Source organism: Carcharodon carcharias, chromosome 21 (assembly GCF_017639515.1).
Source record: "Carcharodon carcharias isolate sCarCar2 chromosome 21, sCarCar2.pri, whole genome shotgun sequence".
In the NCBI taxonomy this organism is placed as follows: Eukaryota; Metazoa; Chordata; class Chondrichthyes; order Lamniformes; family Lamnidae; genus Carcharodon; species Carcharodon carcharias.
The window spans coordinates 39009112-39035430 of NC_054487.1; the positions used below are offsets into that span (position 1 = coordinate 39009112).

The 26319-nt window shown below is 39.4% G+C and overlaps 1 protein-coding gene across 2 annotated transcripts in view; it reads right to left on the reverse strand.

Moving 5' to 3' along the window:
• wasla (WASP like actin nucleation promoting factor a) overlaps positions 1-26319 on the reverse strand; it is an 87327-nt gene that overhangs the window by 26609 nt on the left and 34399 nt on the right. Inside the window, exons 2-6 of one of the 2 annotated variants that reach the window (XM_041215686.1) lie at positions 25714-25797; positions 22357-22491; positions 17279-17365; positions 9966-10062; positions 9256-9285 (exon numbers count right to left, since the gene is read on the reverse strand). In XM_041215686.1, the coding sequence (XP_041071620.1) occupies positions 9256-9285; positions 9966-10062; positions 17279-17353 (202 nt within the window). In that variant the 5' untranslated portion in view covers positions 17354-17365; positions 22357-22491; positions 25714-25797. The remainder of the gene's footprint in view (positions 1-9255; positions 9286-9965; positions 10063-17278; positions 17366-22356; positions 22492-25713; positions 25798-26319) is intronic. The other variant, XM_041215685.1, reaches the window with a different exon arrangement.

Consider the following 26319-nt stretch of genomic DNA (forward strand, 5'->3'; position numbering starts at 1 on the left):
TTCATTAATTCCTTAAACATCTGTGACATTAAATTTCTCTGATCTGATTGTGTTTCTTTAGGTGAGCTACCTTCAGCACCTTCCTTTTTACCTTGAGAAAAAACTTTCTGGGAACTTCCAGCTACTCCTCCTCTTCCCTATCTACCCTCCTTTCACCTTCCCACTTTTTACCCTTTTCTAGTTTGAAAGGGTGACAGAAAAAAGGTTTAGCTCTATGAAGTAATTCAATCATCAGCTATCTCCGCTGCTTGTCTTACAGGATCAATCCTCTGTTCCTCCACATGGGTTCTCACTACCGAAGGGATTGAATCTTTAAATTCTTCCAAAAGAATGACTTCCCTAAGAGCTGCATAGGTTGTCTTTATTTTTAACGCCTGTATTTTTGTTTTACTCTTTCAAACTCAATTTAAGTTTGCCCAGGCTGTTTTCTCATATTCCTAAATTTCTGCCTGCATGCTTCAGGAACCAACTCATATGCACTCAAAAATAGTTTTTTTCACCACATCATAATTCACTGACATTTCTTCTGAAATATACCTCATATGCCCTACCTAACAACTTAGACTGTAATAATAATGTCCAATTTTCCTGTGGCCATTTCATCTGTTAAGCTAGCTTCTCAAATGTAATAAAGAATGCTTCAATACCTTTTTCTTCAAACTCTGGAAGAGCTTACACAAATTTAACATATCCCCACTGGGTTCTACTCTAGAGATAAATCCTTCCTTACCTACTGACATCTCTTTCCTAACTGTCAACATTTTTGGCTAGAATTCTCTCTCTTTTCTCCTTCTCCATCTTCACAATTTCTAATTCATTCCCTTGCTCCTAATTCAATCTTTTTCAGCTCCTGTCCTTGTTCAAATTCAAGCAATATTCATTTGTAACTGAAGTCTCACTACCTCCAGCTGTGACTCACTAGTGTCAGGTTTCACTTCCAACTGTAGATGCTGTGCTATACTTTTAACTATAAATGTTTTTCTAGTCACTGTAGATAACCCCAATTTTAACTTATCTGCCAATTCTTAATTACTTTTGGTTATTTTCTCCAACCTAATCAGAGTTCTCTCTTCTACTCCCAGACAAGTCTTAGCAATTGCCAAAGCCATCTTGCAGTTGCACCACTTCTAAAATACCTCACCAACTCCTGAATTCAAAGTGTCCCTCACACTCGTAAGCTTAGGATTCACCAATTCCTAACCAATCAAGGAATTAGAAATATAATTTATCCCATCAAGAGCCCCCAGTTGTTACAATGCAGTTGTTAAAAGCTGAGTTATTTAAAAATCCCAGAGGGAAAATTTAAACAATTGTCATAATCCATAATTTTCAGTGCTATGTTTGAGATGTGACTTGAAATTCAGGAATCAGACCACTAGATCAAGGTTTTACATTAAACTAAATGAAACATTTTATTAATTTATACATGTTAAAATATATATACACGTGGCTACAAATTACTACTATCATAACTTTTAACAAATTCCCAAACTAATATCCATTAAGGCAACAGCAACCCAATAGACTTAAGCAGACACCAGACAACTCATTTTCACCGTACAAATTCAAAATGAGATTCTTTTCACTTTGGTTTCTCTGGAGGCAGTTGAAGGCTTACATCTGCCTTTGGATCTCACATTGCCTCTGCCCTGCACATTCGAAAACTGAAGTTATACTTGCCATCGCCCATTGAATGTAAATTCTCATTGTATCACTAGCTTCAAACAATAAAACCCCTTTCATAGTACCAATTTTATTAGCAATATAAACATATGGCATGGTATCTGCTAGATAGGTGTCAGATTTCAACCCATTTCTTCAATGCTCTATTCAAAAAAATGCAAATGCACACTCTCTTGCATATCAAAACTAGTACTCAAAGCACCCAGACTATCTGCCTTTAATCCAATTAAGACACACCTACATACTGAACCTCTATTTTGAAAGAAAAATACTTTCCAATCATATTTTATATATATTAATAGCTTCATGTCAGGGCAGAGGCACGCCAGAGCATATGGAGGGAAAGGTTTAAGAATATGCACGATGAAGATGAACAGCAGTCTAAAATATGCAGACAGGTTAACAAAAATCTATGAAAATGAAACATGGTTTTAAGGATTGAGAGGCAGGTATATGGAGTTAGGTCACAGATCACCTGTGATTGCATAGAATGGCAGAATTACCTAGAAGAGTTAAATAACCTACTCCTGTTCCTAGGTTCAACAATGATAAAGAGAACAGGTAGTTTAGTACAGTAGGATAGTGATTGTTACTGGATGAGTGGTCCAGAGACACCTGTTCAAATCCCACATCAGCTAGGGAATTTAAATTCAGCTGGTGAAATAAAAATTTGGAATAAAAGGCTAGTATCAGTAATGGTGACCATGAAACTACTGGATCGTTGTAAAAATTCATCTGGTTCAATAATTTCCTTTAGGGGAAGAAATCTGCGATCTCGTGTGTAACCCCAGACCCACAGCAATATTGGTTAACTCTTAATTGCCCCTAAGATGGCCTAGCAAATCACTCAGGTGTATTCAAGACAGTGGTTCACCATCATCTTCTCAAAGTTAGTTGGGCATAGACAATAAATGCTGGCCTTATCAGTGATGCTTCCATCTCATGAATCAATCCTTAACAAATATCATTACTTAGTGTACTATTGAAAAAAGCCAATTACTATTTAGTATTTGGGTGGTTCTCTGAATGAGTCAAAAGTAATCTTCTGAAACATCTACAACAGTACCATGTGTATTTTACATCTAAAGAGGCAGATTAGCAGATGATTAATCAGAACTATGCACATTTACACAACAAGCACTATTAAAAGTTCCAACCCAACGAACATGGCAATTTTCTTGTTCAAATTAATGCAAGGGGGAAATGTTGAAGGACTGAACTTCTACAATACTCAAGTCTCTTGACTATTGAAGTTTCACATTGTGATTGATGACTTGGCAGATGAAATTGCTTCAATATTGGTGAAAGGCCACAAGTGAACAACTTATAGTAAATGTTACATATTAAAAAACATACTTTTTTAGTTTGTATCTGTGCTTCTGTGCACAAGATACAAGCAGAAGCAATTACATTCACTATCCTTAAGCACAGCCATATTTACTCAGCAACTTTTTTCCAAATCAGTAATCAAACACTTTCTTCAGCAGTGCAAAACAAGTAGCAGCAGCACAAACCTCACCCGAGGTTATAACTTGGCATAAGTTTGAAACACTTATGATACCAAACAAAATCCTCTGAAGTTGTAGCAGAAAATGCTGCATAGAACATTCTGCCACTCAAATTTCTCAGATATTGAATCTTTGTAGATTGGGATAAAGGGCTCGGGAGTGCCTCTTAAATTCAAAACTCATGAGTTCATAAAGATAAATTTCATAATAATACCAGTTCATTTTTCTGCTCAAAATTATTTTTTCTGGTTAATTTAAGTAGCTTATTCTATCAGAGCATTCAACTAAGTAGTTGGCTTGTGCCATTTAGAAAATAGTAGATCTTAAGAAATTACAAAATCAGCACATTTTGCATAATCATTAATACTCAATGCAATCTTTTCTTATCCTACCATTCTGCTTTTTCTTTAAAATCTTTGACCTCAACTAGTATGCAGACGACAAATTATTTTATGATAGGCTGAGCCTGACACTTCAGTGCAGTTCTGAATGAGTGCAGCATTGTTGGTGACTGTTACACTTAAGACCCCCTTATGATTGCCAAAAGATCTCAGGACACTCTGAACTGGGCCAACATTTTTTTCTCAATCACCACTAGAAACAGATCAGCTTGTCATTCATTCACATTGTTGGGCCTTCATAAAAATTGCCTGCCACATTTTACTGCAGAAAGTTTTTAACTGCAGTTCAAATTGTGTTGGCATAAGATCACTAAGACTACTGCAAATTTAATTCTTGTTTGGAATTTTTTCAGGCCTACCTTTATGCAAAAACAAGTACCATAACAAGGAAACAAAGAGACTTCAGAATTAGCAGCAGTAAAATTTCTGCTTTTCTAATCAATTCAACATCTGCATCTTTACATTACATTGATATCTGCAATATTAAAAATACTTTCAATGCCATTTTAATACAAAGTGTATTATTCACAATTTTTAAACTTGTAAACTGTGCCATCTGAAATTATTACGGGTTTATAGATTTAATGCTCTACAAGTAAATTCTGCAGCACTGCTGGCAGAAAGCCTAACCGTACTAGGCATACATAACAAAATTGCTGCCCATGATTTCCTGATATGAAGGGTGGGCAACCCTCACACGCAAAGCTCAAAATGCACATGCCACAACCACTTTCAGTAATTGGCCATTGACAATTTAAGTATCTGGTTTGCTGCACCTCGTTAACAATTAATCCTCCGTAAAATAAACTGTAAACATTATATTTTTTCCATTGAATGGTCATGTACTTATTCCAGCAGGTTTAAAGTTTAAGATCAGTGAAACTCCAGAATTAGATTACAATGAAGCTGCTCTCCCATACGCAATATTCATTTCTAGACGGTAACTTTCATGGCTTACTTGTGATTTGCTGCTAAGGATTATTTCAATAGCAAAATGTGAATAGGTAATGTTTTGGATTCTCTATATTATTTCCCCAGTTGGTAATTTTAGAAAACTTTAGATATCATAAACTTAAATTCTCTGTTCATTGCAGATCATTCCCCTAATACGGCTAGCATTTTCATTCCTTCAGGAGGAGTGCAGACTTGAACATGTCTGGCGCGCAGCTGGTTTAGCCATTCATCATCAGAGCTGCTGGACCATATCAAACGCAATCAGGTTTTGCTTTCCTCCAGACCAGTTGAGTCAAAGGCCCTGCTTGTGGGCTGTAAACACTCTGGAATACTCCAGAATCATCCTGGAAATAAAAAATAACCTACAGCTTCTTTTCTCCACTACTACCAGCCGCCTCCTTAAACCACTTTCTGTTGCCCGCCATCCTCACTTTCAACAAATGCAAAGCACTCATTGATTCTTTGTTACTAACAATTGTGATAATCTGTTCAGTTTCTTCCTCCCTTCCCTATTCTAACCAAGCCAAACCTCCCCTAGGCTCCTAGGCCCTGAATCTACATTGCTCTCCGGTCTCACCATAATCCTGCAACTCAAGAGGTCGGGGAGTTGGGGAGGCCACACCAACTGGGTCATGCAGGGCAACGGCATTAAAACGAGACTTGGGATGCTCAACTAGAGTACAGGCCCTATTAACTTACTGACATTAAAGTGAAATAATGTTAAACAAAGCAACATTAAGTGAGGATTTACTGTATGTGAAGCCAGATGTTACAGTAAATGCCCAAAAGTTTGATTCAGTTGACAAATTTACCTCAGCAGCACTGTCTCCAGAATAGTCCACATTGATGAAGTCAATGATGATGAAGTCAGTGACAGAATAGCTAAGGCCAGCATTGCCTTTGGCAAGTTATGACAAACTGAGGAGCGAAGAGGAATTAGTCTCTCAACAAAAGAGAAGGTTTACAGAGCGGTTGTCCTCTCTTTTATGCTGTGAGGCATGGACAGTTTACTCCATGCAGGCAAACAAGCTACACCATTTTCACAAGACCAGTGTGTGGAAACTACTCAAGAACAGGTGGTGTGACCAGTTTCTTAATGCTGAGATTCTCTCGCTGACTTACATGTCTGGTATACTCTGCAGAGCTCAGATAAGATGGGCAGGAAATGTTGCCAGAATAAACACAGAATTACCTGGAAAAACTCAGCAGGTCTGGCAGCATCGGCGGAGAAGAGTTGACATTTCGAGTCCTCATGACCCTTCCACAGAACTGAGCGAATATAAGGAGAGGGGTGAAATATAGGTTGGTTTAAGGTGGTTGGGCGGGGCGGGTGTTTGTGTGTGTGTGTGTGTGTGTGTGTGTGTGTGTGTGTGTGTGTGGTTGTAGGGACAAGTAAGCAGTGATAGGAGCAGATAATCAAAAGATGTCACAGACAAAAGAAGACAGAGGTGTTGAATGTAGTGATATTATCTAAATTAATGTGCTAATTAAGAATGGATGGTAGGGCACTCAAAGTACAGCTCTAGTGGGGGTGGGGTGGAAAGACTAGCGGGGCATAAAAGATTTTAAAGATAATGGAAATAGGTGGGAAAAGAGAAATCTATATAAATTATTGGAAAAAACAAAAGGAAGGGGGAAGAAACAGAAAGGGGGTGGGGATGGAGGAGGGAGTTCAAGATTCAGTCTGGAAGGCTGTAAAGTGCCTAGTCGGAAGGTGAGGTGCTGTTCCTCTAGTTTGCATTGGGCTTCACTGGAACAATGCAGCAAGCCAAGGACAGACATGCGGGCAAGAGAGCAGGGTGGAGTGTTAAAATGGCAAGCGACAGGGAGGTTTGGATCATTCTTACGGACAGACCGCAGGTGTTCTGCAAAGCGGTCGCCCAGTTTACGTTTGGTCTCTCCAATGTAGAGGAGACTGCATTGGGAGCAACGAATGCAGTAGACTAAGTTGGGGGAAATGCAAGTGAAATGCTGCTTCACTTGAAAGGAGTGTTTGGGCCCTTGGACGTTGAGGAGAGAGGAAGTGAAGGGGCAGGTGCTGCATCTTTTGCGTGGGCATGGGGAGGTGTCATAGGTGGGGGTTGAGGAGTAGGGGGTGATGGAGGAGTGGACCAGGGTGTCCCAGAGGGAACGATCCCTACGAAATGCCGCCGGGGGGGTGAAGGGAAGATGTGTTTGGTGGTGGCATCATGCTGGAGTTGGCGGAAATGGCGGAGGATGATCCTTTGAATCGTTCCCTCCGGGATACCCTGGTCCACTCCTCCATCACCCCCTACTCCTCAACCCCCACCTATGACACTTTACAGCCTTCCGGACTGAATATTGAATTCAACAACTTTAGATCTTGAACTCCCTCCTCCATCCCCACCCCCTTTCTGTTTCTTCCCCCTTCCTTTTGTTTTTTTCCAATAATTTATATAGATTTCTCTTTTCCCACCTATTTCCATTATTTTCAAATCTTTTATGCCCCGCTAGTCTTTCCACCCCATCCCCACTAGAGCTGTCCCTTGAATGCCCTACCATCCATTCTTAAGTAGCACATTAGTTTAGATAATATCACTACTTTCAACACGTGTTTTTTTTTCTTTTGTCTGTGACATGTTTTGATTATCTGATCCTATCACTGCTTGCTTGTCCCTACAACCACACCCTCTCCCCCCCAACTTCTACCCCCCCCACACCTTAAACCAGCTTATATTTCACCCCTCTCCTTATATTCGCTCAGTTCTATGGAAGGGTCATGAGGACTTGAAACGTCAACTCTTTTCTTCTCCGCCAATGCTGCCAGACCTGCTGAGTTTTTCCAGGTAATTCTGTTTTTGTCATGTTGCCAGAATGCCTGATGAGTGCTTTCCAAGGAAACTCTTCTAGAGTGAGTTCATTGAAGGGAAACATTCACATGGAGGCCAGGAAAAATACTTCAAGGACACCTTAAAAAGTCTCACTGAAGAGTTGCAACATGGCCTTGAAACATGAGAACCACACACAGGATCACTATGTATGGTTCAATCTCATCAGCAAAGTTGTCACCTCCTATGAACAGGTTTGCACTGGCCAACAGGAAATGTGAGCCTGTTAACTCCAGAGCAACATGCATCTCTTCTGCACTACCAAGACATGTGTCCAACATGCAACAAAACTTTGTGCTCAAATTCCACTCATTAGTCATCTTCAAACATATCACACCTGAAACTTTAACCCAATGAATTCAAGTTGATGCCATGGTCATCTTGACTCCAAAAGGGTGAACAGAGCTGAGATTAAGTTGCTGAACACCCACTTCCCTTCCTGGTCCCTATACCAGCTGACATTATAAATAATTCCTTTTGCTTAAACATTTTGCCCCTTGCTTTCAAATCTACAATGACCACCACTCTCCCAAAAAATCCACCCTTGATCCCACTGTCACTGCAATCTATTGTCCGATCTCCCTTCCTTTTCAAGCTTTTAAACATGCTGTTAACTCCCAAAATCAGTGTCCATCTTTCCTGCAACTTTCTGTTTGAATCCCTCCAATCATGATCTGACTCCTGCCACAGTACCCTAAACAGCCCTAACAGTTACAAATGATACCCTCCGACTGTGCACATGATGCACTGCTCCTCAATCTCTGCAGTCTTTTACAGTCAATTGCACCATCCCACCATCCTCCTCTGAAACCTCTCTCCATTGTTGTTAGTAGGGCTACCCCATTTGGTTCCACTCTTGCCTATCCAACTGAAGCTCCAGTATCTCCAGCAATTGCATCTCTTGCCAGCCCCACACAGTTATCTCTGGAACACCCCCCAAGCAGCTCTTTTCAGTCTCCGCATTTTCCTCATATATATGCATTCCCTTGATGACATAAGTCTGTTTCTGAATGTACGTTGAGGGCACCCAGCTTTACCCCTCCACTACTTCTCGATCTCTTCACTGCCTGTCTGACAAAGTTTTGGATGAGCTGCACCTCCTTCAAAAGCTTTTTAAAAGTCACCCATTTTGACTAAATCACTTTGCTGAAGACCTCATTTCAGTACACAAGCCTGATCCTAAGCTTTCATTTGCTTGCTATTTTAATTCACCATTCCATCCCCATCTTGGCCCATTATACTGTCCTTTCAGCAGAACAGGAAAAAGTTTAAAACAAGTTTTAAGCAAGTAAAGAAGGAAAGGGAGACAGCAAAGAATGAAAGGGGAGTTTTGCAATAAGGTGGGAAGCAGGAGAGATTAAATGACAAAAAGGACAATTGTGCAAAGCTGGGGGAGATGATAATGGAAGAAATGAAAAAAAACGGGTCCAGAGAAGGTATAAATTTCAGTAACAATCATTACCAGAAGCTGCTGGCCAATAAAAAAGTGACAATCATGATGTGAAATTGTCAAACTCAATGTTGAGTCCAAAAGGCTGTGAAGTGCCTCGTAATGCCTGGCACTATTATTTATGTCATTTAATCACTTCTACCTTACACCCTTTCCATATCCCCTACATTTCTTCTTTTCTTGCTCTCTCCTCATTTCCCTTGCTCTGGACTTGCTTGTTTATCTCTAATGTCTTCCAGTCTGACGAAATGTCCTCAATCTGAAACAATAATTCTGTTTCTCCTGCCACAGCTGATTCCTCAAGTGCTGTGTTTATCTAGAATTGTTTTTATTTCAGGTTTCCAGCATCTACAATATTTTGCTTTAGCTTAGATTAGTTAATGCTTTGGAAACTGCAGTTAAATACATACCATTCAGTGGTGGTGGATCTCGCCTTTTTTCTGTTGAAATAAAAACAAAAATATATATTGAAATTTCATTAAAGTGACTTTGAGCCTACTTTTACATTGGATAGTTCTGTACACATTATAATAGATGTAACACTATTTGACTGCTTCCACTAAAATATAACAAATTAATATACTAAAAGTGTGTCACTCAAGTGAATCCTTCAGGGTATAAAATGAAACAATTCTAGGCCAAATTCAGTGTCAAAGTGTTAAGCCAGTCTATGAAGTTGAAAGCTTAAATTGCTTGCAAAGGGAGAACATTATTTTGAAGGTAGGGAGCTTTAAGTGAAACTGTCAAATAAAAAATAAATTTTGGTTTGAACTGCTATTGTAACGATTATAGATACCTTTTAATTGAACCTGACATTTGCTTGTAATAAGACGTAGTACCCTATCCTGGTTTAGTTTTTAGGAGAAACATCATTGTTGAACCACCCAATAACAAAAATATAAAATTAAAATTGCAAATTTAGGTTTTAAAAATTTATACGAAAGGGAACTAAATTCACATTAATGACCAATTAGTAAACCACTATGAACCTCGAAGGATCTCCTCCACCCCCTCCAAAAGAAAATCAATTTAGAACCATTGAAAGTACTTTTAAAAAAAAGCAGTGAGTCACTGCCAAAGCACATTACCCATACCATTAAAATACACAATCAGTACATACCAGTTCTCCTTTGGCGTCTTCCAATTATGTCACTGACTGCAAATCTGAATCTTCTTGCTTCTTCTTCACTTGCAAAATTAAGCCCAATTTGACTTACCTGGAGAGGCAATTGCAAAATCAATGTTACGAAAATAAAGTAATGCTGTTTAATTTTTCATCTAACTACATGTCATTAAACACTAAACAGAAGGAGATTCTGTGGGACATGTACGTAAACACATGGGATTCCCATTAACTGTGTCCAAGTATCACAAAAAGAGACGGTCATTGGTTGTTTATATTGGTGCCAATAACAAGAATCACAGCCCTCCTGGTCAAGGTGTTTCTTTTTATTTTAGTGAGAGTCAGTTTATTAAATAGTCCTTGATCTAATGGAATATATACACAAACCAAATTAGTGATGAGATTCAGTTGTAGGACTTTGAACAACTTTGTACATGATATCATAATGCTATGTGCAGGTTTTCCAAATTGACCATAAATCCCAATCACTGCTGTGGTGTAATGGACAATTACTGAAAAGATAAAAGTTCGCACTTATATAGCTCGCATGATCTCAGGGCATTCCAAAGCACTTTAAAAACAAAGTACTTTTGCAATCATTGTTTTAAATGTAGGAGGTAGAAACATTTAAATCGATTATCTTGATAAGGGTCAGCACGTAGTCTCTACTATCTCAAAGGCTGCTAAAGTCAGGCTCAGAAGTTGCATTCCAAATTTCTGAGTTTATTTGTTTTCAAATCTCAAGGAACTTGCCCTTGATCCAAATCTCCCTTGCTTTTAGGAGTAGAGGACAAAGGGATAAGGAACTGCCTGCACTAGCTACTTGTTCCCCCTCTCCATATTCTCCAAAACTGGCAAAACCTTTTCTATGGGTCCAGTGAGCAAGGGCAAGTTTAAGGTTTGAAATCAAAGAAGCTCAGAAATCATGTATGCAACTTCTCAATCTGACTTTAGCAGCCTTCAAGATAGCAGAGACTATGTGCTGACCTACATCAAGATAACTGATTTAAATGTTTGAGTGAGCAATGAAGTCAGTACTGCAAACAACTCCCAGAAGAAATTGTTCTCCTGTTTTTCAGTAGAACTTATAGCTCTTCTCTATGGTGCAGTCAATAAAATTAGGCATTATTCTTGTGATGAGCCCTCAAGGCTGGGGAAGGGATAATGCTATTTCTTCCATAGAAATAGGTAACAACCATTTAGCCTCTTGAGCCTATCCCTTGATCCATTACCCAACTTTGTTGTCTCTTATCCATTAATACTTTTTGTTAACAAAAAAGCTACCAATCTCAGATTTAAATTTTACAATTGGTCTGGTAAGCAATGGAGTTTGCGAAAGAGTTGTAAACTTCTGCCACACTTGGGAGTGTAGTTATTCCCAATTTTGCTCCCGAAATGTCTTCCATTAAATTTTAGACTCTGCCCCCTAGCATCAAATATTTTCTCTCCACCTTCAACCTAGATTTCCTTGTCTTTGGAGCATATTTGACTTGTCCAAGCAGAGGGTCAGGAGCTGGGGTGGATCTGGAAGTTAGTCGAAGCAGCTGGAAATTTTTTTTAAAAACAAATAAAGTTAAGTAGAGCATTCAACTTTCTATATTTAAGTGACATCTTTTTTCTTTAAATAGCAAGGTTTATTCGTAACAGCAAGGTTTATTATTTAACTAGGTACAGGAAAGGCAGGGCAGCTCTGACATCCTAAATAACCGTATTCGCATGAAGTGTCATCAGTTGCAGCAACTTGAGCTTCAGGTTTTGGATCTGCAGCAGCAGCTGGCATCAGTGCAGTGCATCCAAGAGGTTGAGCGCTTCGTGGACAGCATATTTATAAATGTGGTCCTCCTGCAGCTCAAGAATATGCAGGGAGAGGGGAATGGATGACCAAGATACAGACAGGTAGTTCAGATTGCATCCCACTCTTCAACCAGTATTCAGTTCTGAATATTGATGGGAGTGATGGTTCAGCTGGGGAGTGTAGTCAGAGCCAAGTCCATGGAAGCTCAGTCGTACAGGAGGGCACAAACTGGTAGAGCAATAGTGATAGGTTACATAGTTGGGGAACAAGAGTGTCTGAGGCCACAGATGTGAACTTACAATAGTATGCTGCCTCCCTGAAGCTGGGGTCAAGGATGTCACTAAACAGCTGCAGAGCACTCTGAGGGGGAGGGCAGTGGGAGGGAGGGTGAACAGCTAGCAGTCATGGTCCACATTGGTACCAACATAGAAAGGGGGATGTGGTCCTGCAGTCAGAATTTAGGCATCTAGGTAGGAAGTTGGCAAGCAAGACCTCAAAAGTAGTAACCGCCAGATTATTCCTGGTACCACACGCAAAATTAGTATAGAATTAGGAGGATAAAAGCAGATGGATGCGTGGCTGGAAAGATGGTGCAGGATGGAGAGTTTTAGATTATGGGACAGTGAGATCAACTCTGGGGAAGATAAGACTTGCACATGCTGGGCAGTTTGCATCTAAACACAGTCGAGAAGGAGTTCCTTGCAGGGCGATTTGCTAGTGCTATTGGAGAGGGTTTAACCTAACTTGGCAGAGGTGTGGGAACCAGGAGTTAATATTAGAGAGGAATACTGAAGTGCACAGGATACTAGGAGAGACAGATAGAACTAAAGTCAGAAATACTAAGTTATTGGATGAGTTCAGAGTAAGGGGGAAAGTAATAAAGTTTAAATTAAGGTTCCTGTGTACGTATGCGGGTATGCAGTATGGTAAATAACGTCAAGATTGATCCCTGCAGGCACAGATAGCCATGTGAAAATATGATGTTGTGGCTACAACAAAGACCTGGCTGAAAGGAATATAGGGTGGGACTGGGTATTAAACATTCTTGAACACAAAGTGTTCAGCAAACACAGATAAAGAGGAGGTGGGGGGGGGGGGGGGGGGGGGGGGGGGGTGGTGGTTGATATAGATTAAGGAGTGCGCCAGGGGCAGAAAGCGAGAGAGCCAGCCAGGGAGGGAGGGGGAGGGAGGGGGAGGGACGGACGGACGGAGACAGAGAGGGAGGGAGGGAGCCAGAGAGAGAGCCACACAGAGGGAGAGAGAGCCACACAGAGGGAGAGAGAGCCACACAGAGGGAGAGAGAGCCACACAGAGGGAGAGAGAGCCACACAGAGGGAGAGAGAGCCACACAGAGGGAGAGAGAGCCACACAGAGGGAGAGAGAGCCACACAGAGGGAGAGAGAGCCACACAGAGGGAGAGAGAGCCACACAGAGGGAGAGAGAGCCACACAGAGGGAGAGAGAGCCACACAGAGGGAGAGAGAGCCACACAGAGGGAGAGAGAGCCACACAGAGGGAGAGAGAGCCACACAGAGGGAGAGAGAGCCACACAGAGGGAGAGAGAGCCACACAGAGGGAGAGAGAGCCACACAGAGGGAGAGAGAGCCACACAGAGGGAGAGAGAGCCACACAGAGGGAGAGAGAGCCACACAGAGGGAGAGAGAGCCACACAGAGGGAGAGAGAGCCACACAGAGGGAGAGAGAGCCACACAGAGGGAGAGAGAGCCACACAGAGGGAGAGAGAGCCACACAGAGGGAGAGAGAGCCACACAGAGGGAGAGAGAGCCACACAGAGGGAGAGAGAGCCACACAGAGGGAGTGAGCCAGAGAATATCCCAGAGGGGTCACGGACAGAATCTATTTGGCTAGAGTTAAGGAGCTTGCTCAAATGTAGGCCACCATCAAGTGGGAAAGATGTGGAAGAACAAATCTGTATGGAATTTAAGATGGATGCAAGAATTATAGTGTAGTTATAATGGGGAACTTTAATTGTTCAAATATAGATTGAGATATTCATAGCATAAAAGGGCAGAGGGGTCAAGAGTTCCTAGAGTGCATACAGGGCAAACAAATCCAGAGCTCTCTGGATGGCAATAAGCTAGAAATTAAGATAAGAAAAAAGCTTATGACATGCCAAGTGGATAATACAACTAAGGACCGGGCTGAATGTAGATGGTTCAGAGGGAAATTGAAAAAGAGAAGCAAAGTGTATGTAAAGAGACTGGCAAGTAACATAAAAAGGGAATCCTAAATTCTATCAGCATATAATTAGTAAAAAGGCGGCAAGAGTTGGAGTGGGACCAATCAGGGACCAAAAAGGGGATTCACACATGGAGACCGGGGACATGTTTTGGGTATTAAAATTAGTACTTTGCATCTGTCTTTATCAAGGAAGATACTATTACCCAGGTCATGATGAAATAATCACCTGGGCAAATGCAACTTAAGGAAAGCCAGCACGGATTTGTGAAGGGCAAATTGTGTTTAACTAACATGCTCAGGTTTTTAAATGAAGTAACAGAAAAAATTGATGAGAGTAATGCTGTTGACGTGGTGTATGTGGACTTCCAAAAGGCATTCACTGGTGTACAGGGCATCATTTTAAAAATTGCATACAATACAAAATTTAAGTATTGTGAACTGTAAGGAGGATAATGTAGAACTTCAAAACGGACATACACAGGTTGGTGGAATGGACAGAGAAGTGGCAGCCGAAATTGAATGCAGAGAAGTGTGAAGTGACTCATTTTGGTAGCAAGAACATTGAGACACAATATAAAACAAAAGGCATAATTCTAAATGGGATGCAGGCACAGAGGGACCTGGGTGTACGTATGTACAAAATCATTGAAGGTGGCAGGACAGGTTGAGAGAGCAGTTAATAAAGCATACAACATTCTAGGCTTTATTAATAAGGGTATAGAGTACAAATCCAAGGAAGTCATGTTAAACTTATTTAAAACACTGGTTTGGCCTCAACTGGAGTATCGTGTCCAGTTCTCATTGCCACACATTAGGCAGGATGCGAAGGCATTATAGAGTGCAGAACAGATTCATGAGAATGGTCCCAAGGATGAGGAACTACAGTTACCTAGACAGATTGGAGAAGTTGGGATTGTTTTCCTCATGGAAGTCTGAGAGATTTGATAGAGGCAGTCAAAATTGAGGGGGGTCTGGACTGAGTAGTTAGGGAGAAACCATTGGTGGAATGATTGAGAACCAGAGGGCACAGGTTTAAAGGTAGCTGGCAAAAGAAGCAGTGGTGACATGGAAAAACCTTTCCACGCAACGAGTAGTTAGGATCTGGAATGCACTGCCTGGGAGTGAGTGTGGTTGAGGCAGGTTCAATTGAGACTTTCAAAATGGGAAGTGGATTATTTGAAAAGGAACAAGGTGCAAGGTTACAGGGAGAAGGCAGGGGAATGGCATGAAGTGAAATGCTCCTTCAGAAAGTCAGCACAGACAATGGGCTGAATTAATTCCTTCTGTGTTGTAACCTTCTGTGATTCCATGACATTTTCTTCTATTTTTTGAATGAGTAAAACTTGCAAGCGCAGAACTGTCTCACTTCGCCAATGCTTTACAGTTTAATGCATTCCATCTATAAAGCCTCAGAATCCATTTGGTGGTCTCCCAAGTTTTTCCCTTGGTTCAAAACAATCTGCCCAGCATTATAATAGGCAAAGATGCTGGGCTAGGCAATTGCTAACTGACGAGGCATACCTGCTTCCAAATTTAAATTATAAAGCATCTTTAAACAAAAAAAAAAAATTATTAATTTTGACTTAAGTACACTGCTTGCAGGGAATCCACACCCTGCCAACATACAGCCTCATTTGCTGCCTCTCTGGTCAAAACTTAGTACCATATCAGCAAGAAGCTGTGGGCCACAATGTCCCATTCCCATTGGGGCCTCAGCTTTTCACCAAATATTAATGGCTTAGATGAAGAGAGAGAGTTGTAGGCCCGCAGATGACCCTAAGTTTAGCTACAAAGTTGAATGGACGAGAGCAGGAAATTTTAATGCAACAGAGACAAACTAAGTGAGTGGACAAAACTACAATAGATGGAGTTTAATGTGGGAAAGTGTGAGGACATCCACTTTGGAACAGAGAAAGTCAGATCAAATATTTTCTTGAATGTAAAAGGCTAGAAGCTGTGGAACAGCCAAGATGTGTGCGTTTCCACATAGACAGATCATTAAAAGCAAATACAAAAAGTAATCAAAAAGGCTACTGGAATGTTGGCGTCTATCTCAAGTGGCTTGGAATTCAAAACTGAAGAAATGTTGTTTCAGTTGTACAGAGCCTTGCCTTGATCCCATGAAGTTTTACCTACCAAACTGCAGAAGGTATACTGTCTTGGAGGAGAAACAGTGTAGGGTTTAAGAGGGATTAATTCTGAAGACAGGAGAATTTTATTTGGTGGAGGAATCCAGAACAAGAACACAATCTTAAAATTAGATCTAGGCCATTTAGGAGTGAAATTAAGAAGCACCTTTCACATAAAGATCCAGTAAAAATCTGGAACTCTTTTCCCAGAAGGTTGTGGGAGCCAAGTTAACTGATATTTTCCCAACTGCAATCAATCGATTTGTTAGGTAACGGTATGAAGGGATATGGAACAAAAGCAGGTAAATGGAGTTGAGGTACAGATCAGAAATGACCTAACTGAATACTGGAACAGGCTCAAGGGGCTGAAAGGCTTACTCTTGATCCAATCTTCCTGTGCCTGTTGCTGTGGTTGGGGGAGATATCAATCGCTGTTTGGCTTTAGATAACCATTTTGAACTTACTTGTTTAGTTAAGTGTGGCAGGCATCATGACTCAATGGGAAGATCAGCATGGACATGGCGCTACAAACCCTCATAATCCTTTAAAGAAAATAATCTATAAAAGGAACAATCAATTCTCTAGGTAGGAAGGAGAGATGCCAACTAGTTAGCCTGAGAGAGAGCTTCCAAGCCCGTCATATGACCAAGTGTTTCTGTTGTAGTCAGACTCTTTTTGGAATTACAGGGTTTTACAGATCCAAGTAGTGGTTTCAATTCTACAGGGGCTATTTCTGCAATTAAGTGGCACATCCTTCAGTGTGCTTCCAGCTCCTCATTGGATGTAAAAACAATGTGAAGACTTACAGAAAGGAAGATGCAAAGTCAATATAAAATACTAAGAGTAGAAGATCGATAATGCTGGAAGATGATGGATGCTGATTAGACAGTTATAGGGAGAGACATAAAATTTTATTCCCAGTGAGGAAATTCATGGTAATCAACTAATATCAATGTCAGTCATGATTCAGTGATAACAGGTGATATCCTATTTTTGAAGTATTGTATTCCTCTTAACCCTGCCAACACAGTTTACTCACACATTCTGATCAGCTGAGAAACTTTGGTTACAGCAGAAAAACTTAGAATATTCATCCTTCATCGCACAAAATTTTACATGACCATTGAATTACTTTTTAAAGCATAATGTCACAAGACCACATAGTAAAACAATAAAATAACTTACATCACCGATAAAAGTATGAAAGTATAATCGAGACTGATTGTAAACAAAATTGTTGTACATTTCCTGCTCCCACATTAGTCTCCCATCCTATGATAGAAACAAAAATTGTTTAAATGTTAATTTGAGAACAAGAACTCATTGGTTAATTGAAAATTTCCTCTGGATATCTGAAGCTTTGTCACTTTTATACCCTTAAATCCAAGTTAGCATGAATCAAAGATGGTAAATGCTAATAAAGTTGGTATATTTTCTAAAAAAGCAAAATACTGTGGCTGCTAGGAATCTGAAATAAACAAAATCTGCTGAAAACACTCAGTGCATCTGTGCAGAGAAAAACAGAGTTAATGCTGCAGTTTAATGACGTTTCATCAGAACTAAAGTACTAGCTCCATTTCTCTCAACAGATTGTCCCTGACCTACTGCCTGTTTCCAAGATTTTTTGTTTTAATGTGGCCATCACTTTGTGCTGCAGACACCCTTCCCCTTCTGCCCTCATTGCAAAATTACTTCAAATTTCTTCAGAAATTTTGTACAAATTAGATAGTTAGTTTAATGTGCATTTGTTTAATTGAACAATTCAGTGTACAGTAGAATTAAGACTCAGTGGCAATACCAAGAGAGATGGGCAGGAAGGTTTTTGGTAGGAAATTGAAAAAAAAACTGAGCAGAGGCACAGACTGAACACATTAGCACATTTCTGATTTTTTTTTGTGGGTCATTGGTGGAAGGGAAAAGATACCAAGGAGTGTGCCATGATGACCAAATTATGGGTATGCAGAGAAACGGAGGAGCAAAGTTTGATATTTTGGGTTTTTGCTCCCGTCATTCAGATAGTTTTAAACTCTGAAGTGCATTACTGCAGTAGGTGATGGGAACCCTCAGATCCATATTGGCACATGCAGTAGCAAAGAGACTGAAGAGATTTCATTGTATTGTACACGTACAAACCAAACATTCAGTCAATTGCTCAGACGGCTAATATCTCTCATTCATGCACTGAGCAGTTGGTAGCATTTACTTGCAAGCAGAGAATGTTTGTCACACAAGAGGCTTATTGGAAATAAATCAATGTTTAAGAGCACAGCACCTAAAGTAGTTTTATACACAACTGAAGAAAGTTTCAGTAATGGCACTGTTGGCACCCATTAGCTTAGATCAGATAAAGTGCAAGTACAAAGGCATTGGATCTTATTTCATAAGTAAAAAATTGGTTTGAAAATAGTGCTTAAAATGGAGCCGATTTCTAGCCCACACTGGTTTCATACATTCATGCTCAGCAACATTTGATGTCAACTAAGATTGTGATCTTGATCAATTGAAAATTTTGCAAGTATAAAATAGCATTGATGTTTCTGTGACTGTGATGCTGCATGAACCTGGAGGGCAAGCTTACTCTTTATGGAAACATTACCACTGAATTCACCTGTACAACTTGTGGTCTGAAGCAAACAAGAGTCTTCACTTGGGTAGGAAGGAAATAAGGCCAATCCATTGCAAAGGTAGAACAAGGTTCAATTTAGCAAATTTTTGGGAGCATGAAAGGTGAAAAATAGCATTCCCCCAGAAACAATCTTATGCAAACTTCTACTAAGTAGCCAGCATCATGGCTTATATTAGCATGCATACAAAACCTTTTTTCTCCTTTGTGTACAATCTGATTCATTTCTTCTCTGTCCCCACAACAGCTCCAACCTGGGCAACTTTTCAATTTTCACAACAGCTAATTAGGATGAGATTCACCAAAACCAAGAAGAAATGAAGTGACTTTAGAACACCGATCTGAAGAGGAAACTGAATTCCAGACGGATGGATTGCAGGGTAGAACAAGTGGATGAAGACAATGAAACCCAGAGACAGACGCAGATAAAACAGAGACCAAAAAATGTAAACAGAGGTATAAAAGGAAGCAAATCAGTACTAAGGTGCAAGAAGGGTCAGAAATAAGATGGCAGAACTGGAAGCATTGGAGCAATTATGAAATATGATGTAATGGGAACTGAAACATGATGAAATGAGTTTAATATTCACGAGTATAGAGTATTCAAGAAATGACAGTGGACAGACAAGGTGATGTGTAGTCAGGGACTCTTTGAAGGTAAGTGAAGTTGATCCTGTGGGAGGTGGCTAACTACAAAGTGAACTCCTATTTTGAGATATCGCAAATAAAAGGAAAAAAAGCTCAAGCTTACATTTAGATTATGCTCCAGGTCAGCATAAAAAGAAGCAATTTGCTCTATGGAAAGAAAAGGATACAGGGGAACAGGAACGTCAGTTGCTTTAATGGAAGATGGAAGTAATTCAGAGTTAGCAAATAAACATAATGCATGAACGTTTCATACTCCTGTTTGTCAAGAAAGTCACATGAGACAGTACTCATGTTGACCTGCATTCACCAATGACGTAGAAAGCTTATAGCAAATTGAAGTCATAGCACCTGAGGGATAACAAGCACTACATGAGCAAGTTTGGAAAAGGCTACGTTTGTTGCCAACGTCATGCATGTGCAGTTCTGGTGTTTTACTCCGTTACATTATTGTGCACGACAATGTAGGCAGTGGTCAGGAGCAGAGATATTTAGCAAACAGTTACTGGAGTTGTAGGGCAGTATTTTACAACTTCTGCTTCTTTAACTAGTATTCCCCATCCCTGGCAGCAGGGCAATAAAACCAGGTTCTGCCAGGTCAGAATCAGCTCTGCAATTAAGGTTGCAGACTATATGTTGCATAAACACTGGAAATGTACAGGGAAAGATGTGCGGATAACACCATGCCTAAAGCAGCATCTTTAAGTAAATAATTCCTAGTTGCTGTTTCTCCCAGGGTCTCAATGTTAACAATCTGCGCAACATTATTGGCTTGCTGCAGTTAAATAAATCAAATGCATACACTCTTCAAGTAATGAGATGGGCGCAGCGAGTGACATCATTGGCTTTTACGCGAGCATTGACCAATGTGCATACGCAGAGGGGGTATCGATGGCCATCTTTCATTGGGAAGAGACGTGAGATATCAAAGACCGGGGTCAGAAATAACAATTTAAAATAAGGGAAAAACTAATAAGTGTATGTTATGCATACAAAATAAGTACATCTAAACTAATAAACTCAGAAGAAAGAAGCGTTAGCCTAAATGAATAAAATTTAAAAGCAGTGAAGAGGGAGAATGACCTCTACAAATCCAGCAGAAAGGAAGGAGTTCATTCAGATAAAGAAAAACAGAATGGTGCTACAAGGGTGCCCAGAAGACCAGAGGTATATTTTGGGGGAAAGCAAAGCAGCAGAGGCAAAACAGGCTAAACAATTCTCAATGCTAAAGTAAGAGGGCAGTCAGAGTTGAAAATCTGAAAAGATGCAAATGAAGTAAAATACAAAAGAATAAATAACAATACAAAAGAATGAATATCTAAGTATTCATAAGGGAGGACATGCCCTCCCCAAATAAATAACTTGATTAAAATCAGATTTTGATACAAATAAGATGTAAATCCAAAATAGGCTAGGAGGACTCAAAACAAATCCCTAAAGATTGACGTTTATCCAACACTAATTTGAGGTACTTGAGACGAGATCCAAGGTGCTGACTATTGTGAAATAACTTGACACTAGGGAGATAGTAGTAGATTGACAAGCTGATACAAGTTCATATTTAAAAAAGGCAAAACAATTGGTCTTTATTTAATATAGAATGAAAGCATGAAATCAATTATCAGGAGAAAACCAGAGGATTATCTTCAATGTAGTAAACAAGAATCAACAGGGATTCAGAAGGAAAAGCTCCATAGAACCCATAGAAACGTCCTGCCTGATCTTTGATTAACTTCCCCAACAATCCAAATGGGTATGGGAAGCCCTACAATGTGGTATATCTTCTAAAAGGTGTTTGACAAAGTTCCACAGAAAGGGCCATTGGCATTAGGGCTTCAGGCTAAATAGCAAAAGAGTTCTGGTGAAGAGTCATATGGACTCGAAAAATTAACTGTGTTCCTCGCCGCAAATGCTGTCAGACCTGCTGAGTTTTTCCAGGTATTTTTGCTTTTGTTTTGAATTTCCAGCATCCGCAGTTTTTTGCTTTTAGCAGAAAAGAGAAATTGGCTGACCAGCGCAAAACAAAAAGCAGTCTTTAGAAGACTCTCAGCACCATGGGGAGGGGAAAATAAAGATTAGGGTTATCAAGGTTCAGTGGAGGACTACTATTTCTAGTTTTAATAAATGGATATTCAGAAAATTAAATGTAAGAGTTGTCAAGTTTCCAGGTGATACAATGGGGATGGAAATGGATGAAGCAGCTCAGTGGAAAAATGGTGGATGAAATTTAATTCAGATAAGGTGAAGCACTTATAAAGATAAATACACATTCCATGAATATTTAATTATTTATAGAAAGTTGAGAGAGATTCTTGGAGTCTTAGTGGATGACTCAATGCTAACATGATCAAATAATACAGCAAAGACAATAGACAGTTTAACTACATGGATAAAATATTAAAAGACATGTCATAGGAAGTCATAAGCAAACTTTATAGGACACTGGTCAGAATGACCCTCATCATTCAGGTCTCGTTAGTGAGAGTCAAGAACTGGATGTAATGCAATGAAGAACCATATGACTGATTCTAGGTATCAAAAGATCGGAATCATGAGGAAAGGCTAAAGGGTTAGGCTTTTCACCGTGGTAATGAGGCATTTAATAATCGTAGAGCTTTATAAGATAGTTGAGGAAATGGTATTTCAGAATGTTACTTCAAATAGTGAGAACTGGACAAAGAGACAGATTCAACTAGTAAAAGGTAAATTTAGGATTGTCATGTAATAATTCTTCACACAGTAATCCATGTATAAAACACAGGATAATGAAAAGTGGCTCTCATGGTTTTTTGCAACAAGAGAATAGCTGAATGACCTTCCTTATTCATGTTGGGATCACCGACTTATGAGCAATTTTGATCTGCAAACCAAGAGTCATGACTTACTTGGCTGAAGTTCAAGGATATCTAAATTTCTATCACTCATCTAGAAGATATTGAACTCAAATCTCAGGATTAAAAGCTTATGTGTCAACATGGTTCGCAAATGCCCTTACCTTTATATCGTATACTCGGATGAAGTAAGACCTTTGTGGATTGTCTTTGATAAGGCAGGCAACTCCGCAGCATTTTTTTGTCCAATGAGAACTGCGCTCTGCTGCAAATACTTGAACAACGGCTGACGATAATGTCTGGAAGAAAAAATAATGTAAAGCTGTGTTTAGCAAGGTAGGAAAATTCTTCTGAAAAATAAGCGAAACAGTAGCTTAAGGATAAAAAACAGGGAGGAGGCTAAATTAGACGATATCAAATTGAAGTTTAGAACTGTCTGAATTTCAATCCTAAATGCTCTCCCAACCTTTCAGCAAAAAAAAAGCTCTTTCTCTTGATGTCCCTCCTCTCTGATATCTCTTCCCAGTGACCATTATCCACAGACCTTGGTTGATTATTCAAGTACTCAGCCACAGGCCATATCACAGCTTCACCAGTTCTTATCCTCATCTGATCCCCATGCATTTCCCTTACAGCATGGAATGCTTGATAGAGAGAAGTGGGAATCTGGATTAATTTTATCATCCCTAACTCAAGTGCACTGAGTCTGAGTTTATCTACCCCAGTTAAGACCTGTTAACTCAGTACAGATGCTACAATGAGCCTGGACCTTTCCTGGTCAATATGGCTCAGCTCAATTGGAAGGATCAAGAGTTGTTGTTTAGTTAGCAACCAATGTTGCAAGATTTGGAGGTCAATTTAGAGAACTCATTAAAAGTAAACACCATAGAACCATTGTAAACATTTGACAAATATTTTCACATACTACCAGAATATTGCAATTGTAAAAGATTATAGTTTTTAAAGTACATCTGATTACTGCTCAAAACTATAACCAATACTGCATATTGAAATGAACCAGCCTTATCTTGACCTTTTAAATTGAACTATATTCCAACAAAAATATTTCAATAATTTTATACAATCTAAACATTTTACTTTGCAGGACTACCTCAATCACTTCTTACCTTCATTGTCCTATCGCAAGATAGGTTCTTACCCTAAATAGCCTTCTATGGCATCTCAAAATTGTCAGGAACAATACTTCTAATCCTAATTCATACGTACATTTGATTTATATTGTAATATTCAACAAGCTGTTTGGAACTGTTAGTCCCTGTACATGTTCATCCCTACAAACTTTTCTTACCATTTTTTAGTTAGAAAGAGTCACATAAGTTATATGAACCACTTCTCAACCAGTCCTTTGTACTATTCTGCCTTCCCAAACTAATGCCCATTTTCCCACAATTCCATGTTTGAATTTTTCCCAAATCTGGTTTATACCACAATACTCAATGGCCCTAAAGTCATAATTAACATACCCTATGACTGTTACCCTGGCACAATATCCCTCCTCATCCCTGTCTGTGGCCTTGGACACAGTTGGTCACACCAGCTACCCGTCACCTCTTCTCCATTGAAGAGCTAAGTGGGACCGTTCTTCACCTGGTTCTATCTAGTTAGTCATAGTCAGAGAATCTCTTCCAGTCTCTACATTGTTACCTCAAGTTTCCCAAAGTACTCTCCTTGGCCCACTCATGTCTCAATGCCCCTCGTTTACACCATTCAGAGGCAATGCCAAGTTCTGAATGTACACTAAAGAATCCCAAGCACTCTCACTGCCATCACCTCACTCTACTCTCCACTGCCTCTGCTATTAGTCAGATTGTCCAATATCTAGCCCTAGCTGACGTGAAAACAATGGGATGATCAAAACCATTGTCTTTGATCCAGAGCTCAACTTCCAACCCATATGTCCAGAGCTCAACTTCCAACCCATATGTTCTCCATCAGAAAGATTTCCTATTTCCACCTTACAATATTTAATTATTTATAGAAAGTTGAGAGAGATTCCTAGTGGATGACTCAATGCTAACATGTTCAAGTAATGCAGCAAAGACAATAGACAGTTTAACTACATTGATAAAATATTAGACGACATGTCATAGAAAATCATAACCAAACTTTATAGGACACAGGTCAGAATAATCCTCAGCATCCTGGCCTCGTTAGCGAGATAGTCAAGGACTGGATGTAGTGCAATGAAGAACCACATGATTGATTCTAGGTGTCAAAGATCTGAGTCCACCCTGCTGCCGAAATCGTCATCCCATGCTTTGAGATACAACTGCACCAGTGTAAAGTCTGACTGGCCTCCCATCCTCCATAAATTGGAAATGATCCAAGCTCACACCAAGTCTCTTTCACCCATCGCACTTTTGCTCGCTGAACTACAATGACTCCTGGCTAACCAACACTTCTAATTTAAAATTCTCATCCCCATGTTTAAATCTCTTCACAGCTTTGCCCTTCTCTAATGAGCTTAATGATCATGAGGAAAAGTCACACAATAAAAAGGTGAACAACTAGCTAAAGATTACTTCATTTTAACTACTTCATAAATTTCATTTTACCTACTTCATAAAATTGCAGACATATAAAATTGGGTTTAAAAAATGTATTTTTGACTTAGGAGCCAAGGCAGCTCAACAGGAAGGCAGGCACCCAATTCTTCCCAGAAAGTAATACATGAGAGGGAAGCAATCAGTATATGATTCTTAAAGTATTACAAGCATATACTTTTTCTAGAACATGGTAACACACAATTCAATATTTTGCAGAGGACAGTGTTAGTGTTAACTGCAGAAAGTTACATGACAAATTATTTATAAACTGAAAAAAAAGGACAAAAAAGAAAATAATAGAACCTTGGATTACACTCAAAATTTACCCAATAATATTTACATCACACTAAAAATTACATTATTTCACAAGTTTAAGTGATCAATATAATAAAACATAAACCCATATTTCTTTCCTCAAAAATATTAACTTTGCACCTGTTTGCTGATACCCAAGTCTGACAGTGAAATGAAATTCTGCTGCATACAAGAATTCTCCTATGTTTAAACAGTTTGGTAAAATCAGGGCCTGAAGCTAACATTTTTACAGTTATTTATAGAAGCAATGTGTATTAAATGACAACCTTTGTCGAGAGAGTGATAGCCTTTCCAATTTAACTTCAGCTAAGTTGGATATTTGCGCTTAAGAACAGCTGGCGTTTTCAGAATAAAAACCCAATCGACTTCCGGCAGACAAGACTACAGATCACTGAAGGAACGGGAGATATGCATTACTGATAACCAATTTGTGCGCACTGGCCCTTTGCCCAGATTAAAGCAGAAATGCTGAGAAAGAATAAATACCCACAAGACTTCCGCACTGCTGCTTCTGCCCGAGTCACCACAGGAAAACCAATACATATATAAAAACTTTTAGTGTTGCAGTAAAGCTTCAAATAAACACTAGGTAATCTAAACACACAGTAAGAACATAAACTCAGCCTTGTTGAAATGTACCTAATATAAATCTACCAATGAAATACTGAAGTACACAGCACCAGCTCTGAATAGTTTTTAAGTCATCCTGGAATGTTGTATGATCTGAAACAAACAAACAAACATTCTCAATTTCAAACTAAGTATTAATACAAACCACTAAAATCTTTCAATGACTTATAACACAATTGATGGCTTCTACATATAACACAAAAAGAATTAAAATTTTGAAGACAGTTGAAAATTAAGATTAAAGAAACAGAGGATTATTCAAGCTAGTTTACATACTTCAGCCTTTGCTGAAGCAATACCACTGCCAAGAAACATTTGAGATACATGGTAAAGCAAAACTTCAATCCGAGAGAAAACCTTCAGATCCAAGTTTAAGAAAGAACCTGCCCTCAGAATGTCCCAAAGCATTCCACAAATAAAAAAAGTCTTACTATAATCACTTAAGCAAATACTATAAACTAATGTGCACTTGAAGGGCCCACAAACAACCAAATTGTTTTGGTAGTACTTGATACTGAAAGAATAGTGGCCATAATGCAAAGATCTCTCAGGACACCTTCAAATGGTGCAAAAGCATCTTGCAAGCTCACTTTCAGAAGTAGAGAGCTTTGATTT